At 34.6% G+C, this 10,785-nt stretch overlaps 1 protein-coding gene across 1 annotated transcript in view; it reads right to left on the bottom strand.

Moving 5' to 3' along the window:
• Window positions 1-149: 149 nt before the first annotated feature.
• Window positions 150-10,785, bottom strand: part of KIF15 (kinesin family member 15) — a 37,063-nt gene continuing 26,427 nt past the window's right edge. The window contains exons 27-36 of the mRNA XM_027718922.2: window positions 9,974-10,096; window positions 8,384-8,530; window positions 7,339-7,443; window positions 6,885-7,049; window positions 6,323-6,429; window positions 4,908-4,980; window positions 4,280-4,317; window positions 2,395-2,560; window positions 1,897-2,028; window positions 150-1,601 (exon numbers count right to left, since the gene is read on the bottom strand). Coding sequence (XP_027574723.2) covers window positions 1,518-1,601; window positions 1,897-2,028; window positions 2,395-2,560; window positions 4,280-4,317; window positions 4,908-4,980; window positions 6,323-6,429; window positions 6,885-7,049; window positions 7,339-7,443; window positions 8,384-8,530; window positions 9,974-10,096 — 1,140 coding nt within the window. The 3' untranslated portion in view covers window positions 150-1,517. The remainder of the gene's footprint in view (window positions 1,602-1,896; window positions 2,029-2,394; window positions 2,561-4,279; window positions 4,318-4,907; window positions 4,981-6,322; window positions 6,430-6,884; window positions 7,050-7,338; window positions 7,444-8,383; window positions 8,531-9,973; window positions 10,097-10,785) is intronic.

Genomic DNA, 10,785 nt, shown 5'->3' with positions numbered 1-10,785 from the left:
GGCGCGTACGCCGGGCCCGCTCGGCCGCCTCACGGGCGCGGCCACCGCAGCGCCGCCCCGAGTACGGGCGGGCCCGCTCCGAGAGACCCAGGGGCGGCCGAGAGCGGAGCGGGGGGGGGGGTGTTTGTGAAGAATGCACGTATGCAGTGTTCATTTATGTACAAAGGCTTTATTTGAACAGACAGAAAAGGAGGGAGTAGGAGAACAACGCAGGTACTACCGTAGCCACATACAACACAGAAAAGGGCAGAAGCCGCCTGCATGGAAATAGTCCAGAAACAGACAGGAAGGCGACATTTGTAAACCTAGAACACAGCAGTAACAAATAAAGCACGCAAGGGACAACAGGTGTGTTGTCCTTGATGTACCCCTCTAGGTCTGATCCTATCTAGATTGCCTACAGGGAAAAAAAACACCGCCTACCCCATTTAAGGTCAGCTTTTTACATCAGAGCTCAAGTGGGAGCTTGAACTTAGGCAACTTTAAAATGTGCAGATAAGCTGGTAGAAATTCTTCTTCCCCTCAGCCAAATCATGTAGAAACTCACTAGGTCTATCCTGCCCTTTATCAGACACGCATCTTCTGCTTTGTTCCATTTTGCCCCAGCACTTGTGGGCAAAAAAAATACTGTATGAAGTAGCCAAAAACTGGAATGATAGGCTTACTGGTAGTAAAAAAAAAAGCCTGTTGGATATTGCTATATAAATCAAAATTTTGTGATCCACTAATAAACATTTCATGTATCTGCAATAAATCTTAAGTGCAACTAAGTAAACTTCTGCTGTACTCCTAAAATGTTCTGCATATTTTCACAGCTTCTTTCGTAACATTAACTTGTTTGATAAGAAAATGGTTGCAAAATACTTAGAATTTCCTACAATTCTAATATAGGAGTCTACTATAAGTCTATAATAGGGGGAAAAAGGGTTAAAAAGCATTTTAATTTCATATAGAGAAAGAACAGAAAGGCAAAATATATTTATAGTGCTATTTACAAGGCTGTTACTAAATTCACATTTATGCTGTATTGAACAAAGTTCAGTATTAAAACTATTTTTAAACAACCCAGTAAAATCACTCTATGTTTAGCTAAAGAAATAATCACAAAGAAATTGTGCTTTTACAATTTTGGCTCTGGTGGAAAATGTAGCATTTCAGAAGAGGTAGGAACCTGAATAAAAGCACAAAAGGAAACAAAGATCCAGGTGTGTTCCCAGTGAGAAAGCTTTTCCTTGGCAAGGTACAAAAGTTCCAAGGAAGTATCTTCCAGCACCTATACAAAATCGGTTTTGGAAATTGAAAATTACAGAAAGGTGTTACTATGTCATTGGAAGCTGCCCGCATAGCTGGTATAACATTCTTCACTAAGAGTTATTACCAGCAAAAAAAAAAAAAAAAAAATCTATGAACTAAAATACTTGATTATTCCAGGACCACAGCAAAAGTCAAGCTTGACAAATGGCTTTTGCTTTTTCTGTACACTTTAAAAATATGGTTCTGCAGTTTTATTTGTGTCATTACAGCTGATCATAATGTCTACAAATGTCACATTTTTTTGATTCTTTCAAAAAAGCATTTTCAATTCGTAGTTTTTCAGTCTCCTGTAAAACAGAAAAAAAAGCATGGGTATATTAAGGAAATTATCCTCACGTCTTTTATATTTCTAAATAAGCGGTATCTAGATTTGTTCAAGTATTTTATACACTATATATTTGGGGAAATAAAACAGGGTGATCCTTGTCTGGGGCCTGTGAGGAGACAGACCAGCCATGACTTACTGAACTGCATAAAATCTATTGCTCTCCAAAGAAGAGCAAGAATTTTAGTTTTCATACTCAAAGCTTGACATCTTCTATGTCAAGTCATTATTCATCTGTATTCTACTCTGGAACTTACCTCAGTAAGTTTCGCGTTATCTTTCTTCAGTTTCACAAGATACTGAATCTTCTGGTTTAGGTTTTGATGACCAAGTAGTTTCCCGTTCTCTTCAGCAAGAGAGTCAACTTGCTTCCTCAGCAATTCTATTTCCTGTAATTAATGTAAATACATTGTGTACCTGTTAGCAGTAGCCTTTCCTTCTCTTTTCAGAAGAAATAGCTTCTTAGAGCTACAAACATACTAACATTTAAGTTATTTGTAACATATGATGCAAGAGTTGGTTCATTCAGGAAATACATATTTGTCTTACGTGTCCTTAGATACTATGTTAGATCCTTCTAAAGGTCAAAAAAGAGCACTAATTTATTTGTATTATGAATTGCAACACTGATTTCTGTACCCAGACTTCCACTAGTGCAGAGAATAATATTACAAATACAACTAAACTGTAAGACCTCTACCTCTGCTGAATAAGATTTTACTGTAAAGACAAAAAAAAGATTATACATGTGTAACCTTTTCAGTTCTGTCTCTTTCTTCATATGCTTCCTCCAGTTTTGATCTAATTTCTTCTTTTTCATTAAATGCTTTGAGCTCCAAAGTTCTCGTTCGTTGTAGCTCCAGAGTCATTTGATGACAGGCATTTTCTTGGACTCTGAGGATATTTTTGGTCTCTTCTAATCTGCCAATATAAAAGAAGCATAAAAAACTTTAAAACCAATATAAATGGCATGTAAGTGAATTACTAAATCAGTCTTGGACATGGAGGGAGGCTCCTTTAAAAGTGTCCTTCTGAGACAATATATTTTTCTTAGAACTTAGTGTTAAGGGAAGGAAAAATTTCATTCTGCTTCACAGCTCTTGTCTTTGATACTATCAGCTAGGCAGTGTTTTGGAGATGCTCTTCTCTTTGGTAACTGTGCTCTTTGGTAACTGTTTGCAATCCAGGATATATAACTCAACTGAGGAGAAAGCAGAAACAGAAGCTTCACCTACAAGAACACTTTGAATTAATCCACCAAAGGAATGTAAATTTTTCAGCTAAACTCAGCCGCTCTTCAGGTTTCCCTTAAATTGCTTGTCTGTCTGTGACTTTTCCCCCAGTGGTCCTGTTGTTCAGAAACATCTCTGAGCAGCTCTGATGGCCTGAGCTTGTTTGGCCTGGTAACAGAAGGACCACTAGTTTGGATAGGATTAAAACATTTTCAGCAGACAAGATGTCTATAAGGCTCACAGAATATTGAACTGTGCCATCAAACTTTGCAGCCTGTCTACTAATTATATGAACTTCAATAATTTTCCAAGTCTATTCAAATATTGTATAAATTAAATTATTTTTGTCATCAGTTTTATTTTACCGAAGCCTGGTGTTTAAGACCTACTCTATGAAAACAGTATTCATTTGGTACATTTGTCAAGACATTTTCTTAATGAGGAAAGAATATTTTCCTTCTTTGTGCATTATTTGTTTGTATGAGACCTTGCAGCACTGTTACAAAGCGTATTTTAGAGACCAGACAGACAGGTATGAAAACACAATGCATCAAATAGCAAAATAATCCCTAATTGCCAGACTAAGGTTTCTGGAAAATTTAATGAAAGTTACTTTTGAAATGACCATGTGCATAAAAACTCTCTTCCTCCTTAAAAGAAGTTATGTACATAGAAAGCATTCCATTAAATGTAAATAACTCAAGTATTAAAAGATTCAGCCACTATGAATCCTGAAGAGTACAGATTAGGAAAAGAATAGCAGGACCAACATTTTCAAACTAATGTTTATCTACTAATTCAGTATTTTCTTTCTTTGCTACTATCCATCCAAGGTGCAAAACATTTGAATTTTGAGGACTATTTGCACAATTGCGCAAACACAATCTAGGAGTCCTCTAATAATAAAAAATTTTCATTATTCAAGATTAACTGCAAAAATTTAAACAAATAGCATAAAAAGAAAATAATTAGATTATGTTTAAAATTATAAAACATTTATGATACTAATAAAGAAATGATCAGTATTTCAATTCAATTTGAAAAGCAATGTGCTTAGAATTCATTGCACGTATAAAACTTGAACACATAAATAACGTTAAACAATTAAAAATGGCTCTTCCAATTCAAGTTTTTATGGTTCTACCTATTTCAGATTATTGTCCTGATATAATGTTTCAGTAAATGTAGCAATAGGTGCTACTACCACCTACTGATGAGAAAGAGTAAGAACTCAATGTGTCTTGCAGAAGTGTAAACATTTCCAAATTATGTCTTTTATAAATTCAGGTATTGGACTTCTAGTGCTTACATATAGCTTTTTGGGGACTTCTAGTGTTTAAATATAGCTTTTTTATCATTAATTAGTTTAATACAAGTTTCCAGTTCAAGGAACAATATTTAGACTTACTCTGCTTTGATTTTCAGGATTTCCTCCATTGCTTTATTCTGTAAAAGGTCAAAAGCATTAGATACAGTCCTAATGTTTAACATACAGATATATATTTAAAATTATTTATCACTTAGTTGATTCTGTATCTCATTCCAGATCCTGCAAAGTCATCCTACTGCTCTGTAGCTCACATCTCTAATATTCACTCTAAGTTCATCTCTTTACTATATGCAGGTATTTCCCATTTCATGCCAGCACAAATGACCCACAGCCTATCTCTCTGCCCACTCACACACAGCAAAGCTCTAACAGCGGGTTTTTCTGTCTAGGAAATCCATGGCAACCTCCGCCGTGACATTAACTTCCCTTTGACACAGACCTGACATTAGCAAGTGACACAATCTTCACTTTCCAACTCTGTGGAGATGAGTCAGATTTAGCAATCCAAATCTGTTTTTGCTTCTTGTGTAATCTGACACCCAGTTCACTTGTGTCAGGCTGAGATAGAAACCCTAAGAGCTGTGTCAGGCTGTGCCTATTAGAATTCACTAGAAATCAGTGTTTGTTTCACTGCTGTGAAATAGAAGAAAACAGGTTAATACTTCACAGCTGGTCAACAGCAACTGACGTGAGAATGATAATATACCTTGGCAAGTCTCTCCTCAGCAATCTCCTCCTCTTTCTCTTTGAGGTGCTGAACATCAGGATGTTTCTGATCACTAGGAAATTCAAGAATGAGGAAAGTTTCTCATAAACAGAAGAAACCAGTTGTAAAAGCTTCTTATCCAGATTAAACCAGTAAATATGTGTAGTGGTTTTCACACGTGTTCATACTCAAAACACTGAACACATCATGAAACAACTCTGGAAGGGTTTCTATATTCTTCTGCATTCCATGAACACCACATTTCCTTTTGTTAAGAGTATGGAGAAACTACCGTTTTCATTAAAACAATTACAAATGTAATAACAATGCAACAGTTTGTTAGGCAGCTTTGCGATTAAGGTAAATGTTTTATTAGTTGGTGATGTTCAGGTGTATGTTGACTGCAAGAAAGCAACTCCTTCGTATAAGATAATTTGGCAAGACCACTGAGCAGTTAAGAAAGTGAAAGATTCTTGTATTTAGAAGACTTCAATGCTTTTTATTTTGTTAGTTTTTGATTAACATGACATTGGATGGAAGTAAGCAAACACCATACAATTAAAATAACCCACAAAGCAACATGCCAGTGGAACCACTTTATCCTTGTAGTGTGCCATAAAGAAAGAACTTAATTGGTTAGGAGTTTTATAATTGCATCAAATTATAATAAACACACTATTTTCAGTAACTGAAAATCTTTGTGAACAGATCAGGTGGGGTACTGAATGATGATGCTGTTTCTAAGGCCTTCTGCTTAGTTTGCAACAGACATTTGAAAGCGTGTTGTGAACTGAAACGGGAATCACAGAAAAACAAGAATGGTTATGTTGCCATGGAACACTGGATTCTGTGACTTTGTTTTTCACACAGTTTATGGAGTAGGTGTCCTGGATCAAATTTTTCCACAGAAAAGCATTACTTTTATATTCCCCACTTGTTGGATTCCTGACTTGGGACCTTGGGATATAATTTCATATGCAGTAACAATTCCCTGCTCCTGTTAGTTGATAGGAGTTATGGTTTGAATAGACCAAAGGTGAATACTATATTGGAGGTTTAAAAGTTCATTTATGTCTATGTTAAAACTTGTGTTGAATTAATTTGGACATTTGCTATCTACTGAATCCATAACTACACAAGTGATATGGCAATATATAATATGCAGGAATGGCTATGCATATAATTATTTTACATTCTATTTCCATTTCCTTTATAAAACTTTGTTGCATTTGAGAATTTGTGATTTAAGGGCAATAAAGTTTACAAGCCAGTAAACAGTTTTCATAGACAAGTCTGAGTCAATCTCCACAAATACAAACAATATGTAAGACTGTATTTCAAATAAACAGTGTACATTTTATCTTGTTTAATTATTTCAAGTTAAGATAGATTTTTTGTGTTTTATTTAACTTTACCTGTTCTTGCCTGGTCTCTGAGCTTCTACAAGGCTCTGTAAATTCCTGTTGTTTTCCACCAATATCTGCATTTCCAGACGCAAGTTCTCCAACTCATTTAATTGCTCCTAAGCACGGAAAAAGAAAGAAGTTTGAAACATTTTATTTGAAGACCAAATCACGATTCCTGTTTTCATTTCCAGTTGAACATGTTTCTGAGTAAAATAGAAGACAAAACTATTTATCAGAAAACAAGCACAGTTCTCTGGCAAATGTCTGCACTACCGTTCCATTTATAGTTGCATTAAAAACTTGATTTAAAATAAATCAGAACAGTTTCAGCAGTAAAACCGATGTGAGCATTTGACATTCATGAACTCAAAACAACTCAGTTCTTGGGAAAATGAGATATATTGACATCTCAAGCCAGTTGTCACATTTTGGGCCTAGGTAAAGGGAGGACCAAAACTGGCTTTCCTGCTTTAATGGACACACTACCAAGCAGAGCTCATTCAAAATCTAAACTCTGTATTTTGTCTTATTTTAACCTTACAAATTGCCTGTAGAGATTAACTCATAGTACCTTCAGCCTTAGAATTTCATCATTTTTAGCTCTTCTTTCTTCATTCAGTTCATGCACAAGGTGCTCCAGATTTATTGCAGAAGCCCTACGATCAGCTATTTCTTGCTCATGGGTTTCCAAGAGCTTTGCCAAATTCACATCAAAATTAGGTGGAGTTTTTGGACACTGTCAAGTTAAAAGAAACAAACCAGACAAACTATTAGTAAAGAACTGTTTGCCCTATGTATTGGTTACATGTTTTAATACTTAATTGGAGACATATATTAAAAAAAATCCTGGCAGAGAAATCATCAATAATACAACTAAGTTACAGACTATGTGACTGGGAATTGACCATTCTTGATACACTGTAATTTTTGGTTCCAGCCTGAAGCCATGCTGTAAAGTTTGTAGTTGTTTTTTATGTGTTTTAACAGGCATTATAACGAACATGTTTCTCTCACAAATGCCATACCTGAGGAAATGTTACTAAAGATGAGTCCACAAAGCAATCTATTTGCTTCATTTTTAGTTCATACTCATTCTTCCTGTTCTCCAGTTCCTCTGTCATTTTGTCCAACTATTAGAAACACCAGTAAGAATTAAATTAGCTTAAAATAAACACAAAATAGGAAAGAAAACAGAAGCTAGATCTCCATTTTGAGTAGGCTTAAGTACACCACAAGTTATTTTACATTAACTTAAACTTCATTTTTATAACTCTTGTATATTTAGCTAATAACTGTTAAACTTTCAGTAGTTGTATGTAACAAGCATTTTTGAAAGATCTATACATTATATACTGTATACTGTGTAGTTAATCTGAATTTTGTTTGTGTTGCTATTTTATTTTCTTGCCTTACTAACACGGTCAATGTTTCAAAGGGCTTACTGGTACAGAAGAAACTATTATGAACTTTGTTGGCAAATATTACTGGTCAAAACATGATCTGATACAAAGATTTTTGAGGTATAGATTTGATCAGTTTCCCCAAAGAGAATATGCTAACTTGACAAAAGAACTCCTCTTTTAGATAATAACTTATTAGAGTTTTTGCCAGCACAAATATATTACATAGCACTATGACAATTATGACAACTAGAGCTAAAATTTGGACAGAGGCTTAACATAGCTATTTAGTCTGCAAAAGCTCCAAATCATTCTCAGACTACAAAATTTATAGAACTCAACACTTATGTCTGTTAGATTATGATATTGTTTGTGGATGAGCGGAGGAAAAGGTAGATGATACTGCTGATAACCTCAGGTTGCTCAGTTGTTACAGGTACTGATAATTTTACTCTGCTATCTCTAGACATCATTTCCAAAAGATTTAAAAGTTTACCTAGCCTTTGTTCAGAAGTTTTTAGACTACTATTTTGCTTTTACAAGGAGCATTGCTCTTCACCAAGAGTACTGCATACAAGATGCCGTAAAATTACATGTAAGAACTTTTCAAAAGCTAGAATTAACTACAACTCCTCTCAATGGGCTAATTATCAAAATTTCTTTGTTTTACCTGTTCCCTAAGTTCCTGGATTACTGCTTCTTTCTTTGCTATGTCTTCCTGTGCACACTGGAGCAACGAATCATGTTTCTTGGAGGCCTCTGTCAGACTTATCAGCTGATCAGTTGTATAACGCAATTCTTCACACAGAAGGTCTCTCTATTTTAAGTCATTGGATGAGTAAAGAAAGAAGTTTAAGTTATTACTCTAAGTCAGTTGTTTCAAGGTGTTTTGTGATTGGTGTCAAGATTGCTAGCAGCTACAAGCATCTCTCTTTTCCTTCTACTTTTTCATCATGAATTGTAGCAAGCATTCATCTATAAATTTCTTATTTTAGCATGTTTTCATATCCATGCTCTTGGCTGCAGAACAAAAATGAGAACTTTCCCACAGTATAGTCACAGTTCTTGTGGAAGATCTTTGGAATCAACCACAGTTTTAAAGAATAATATGTACTTAAAAAGAGATACAGTTCTCTGAATAAAAAACCAGAAAATAACAAAGATTTTAATCCATGCTGGAGCGATTACAGCTTTTTTAGTGCACTCATATTCTGTAGATACCTCTGGATTTATTCTCCCACCCGATCTGATGGGGCATTATGCCTACACAAGGTGTGTTAACCTAGAAGGAGAAACTGAACTTGGTATTTTAAATGCTACCTTGGATTAGTTCTTCTTGTCCAGTCAAGAAAGCATGAAGAAATTAGTAGCTAAAGTACAAAGTCAAGGAGAAACACTATGATTTTATCAGGAGCCATATACACCTAAGGATAATACTGGATTAAGAACTAGTACTTCAGTTAAAAAAACCCACGTAAACAAAAACCCAAAGTGGTCCCTTTGGCAGACAACTCAGTTCTGGGTTTCAGAATGTGACATTTAGATATTATTAATAATGAATATAGTCTGTTTTTTCTTAAATAGATTTACACTATGCTCAAAGGGTTTTGAGAAACAAACACTTCTCTGGAAGACTTTATTGGTGCCATATGATTGACTAGCAAATCTAATGACAGATGATCTTGTAGAAATTACATGTAAGGAGGTGCTAGTGGTTTTGACTGATAGACACGTTCATCAAAATAAGGGTGAGAGCAGTAACAGAAAAGAGTTAAAGAAAGATACAATTTTAAAAGGCAATCCCACAGTTGAATCAACAATGCATCCTAAATCTGTTTCCAGCAGGTGGAGCTTTTAGTTAAAATTATGACTAAAGAAAAGATGTTACTGAATATAGTAGCAGTGGGGGAGGAGATAGTGTTAAACATAATATATTCTTCCACCTATTTTAATTTCTCAGCTGCATCATCTAAAGCTGCCATTAAATTCAGCTCGTGATTCCTTAGTGGCCTTAACAAAATTAAACCAGGCTTTTAGCATAGGCTTTTATGAAGTAGCTTATAAAATATTTATGTCAAATAACATGATAATTTAACAGAATTTGTCAGATATCTCATGAAAAATTCTTTTAAGAACAGCTTAACTAGCTATAGTTGGAACCAAAATGAGGTTAAGTTTTACATGAATATTTTAAGCAAACGCACATCCAACTGGTCTGGTTAAACAAACAATCATCATACATCAACATTAATGTTTTTACCTCAATGTTATCAGCTATTTCTCTTCCCTCCAAGGCTTCCTTCAGTTCTTCAATCTTCTTTTCCTGATCCTCTATGATTCCTTTGCTTTCTTCTTTTGCAGCCAGAACAATATTATACTTGCACTACAAAAACCCATTAAAATAAATTTTAGAATATTTTAGAAAAACATGTTATCAAGGAAAGCTGGCAAACATAATACAAATAAATGTACATCAAAAATCTTATGACAATTAGAAGCATTTAGAAATCTGTGTCAATGACTAAAACCAGAATGAAATATCACACTTAAATTATACAAACTACGTTTTTAGAAATTAGTTGTCAGAATGATAGGAAAAGATTATTAATTTAATGTTAATTAGCCACCACAATACATATTACCCACTAAAATCATTATTAAAAGATAACTATATATATAAATTTGTCTCATCAACGTTCTGTCTCTAGAACCTTTTGAATTCGTAGTTCACACAAAATATATTATCTGAAGCATTCTGTGGGTTGTTCCATCAGTTTGCAAACCAGACCTATTTTAATAAATCAGATGCATCATATTTATTCATAGTTATTCAACTACAGTTTTAGTTCTTTCTACTTGTTTTCAGATGTAGAACATAGTAATAACAGCAACATAAAAATTCACTCCCTCAAAAAATAAATTTACAATTCAGCTTCAATTGTTGAGGTTTTAAATTGCCAATTTCTGAGAAAATCTAAATGTGACTGTCAGCTGAGTGTAGTTTACAAGATGTGAATAGGTCCCTTCAGAGATACGGCTTTTTACCCACCACATGGAGAGGGTTCTGTTTTC

The sequence above is a fragment of the Pipra filicauda genome, unplaced genomic scaffold, assembly GCF_003945595.2.
Source record: "Pipra filicauda isolate LSUMZ 115617 unplaced genomic scaffold, ASM394559v2 scaffold62_size3274119_pilon, whole genome shotgun sequence".
NCBI lineage: Eukaryota > Metazoa > Chordata > Aves > Passeriformes > Pipridae > Pipra > Pipra filicauda.
The sequence above is the reverse complement of the archived record's forward strand: the minus strand, read 5'-3'. Positions and strand labels throughout refer to the sequence as shown.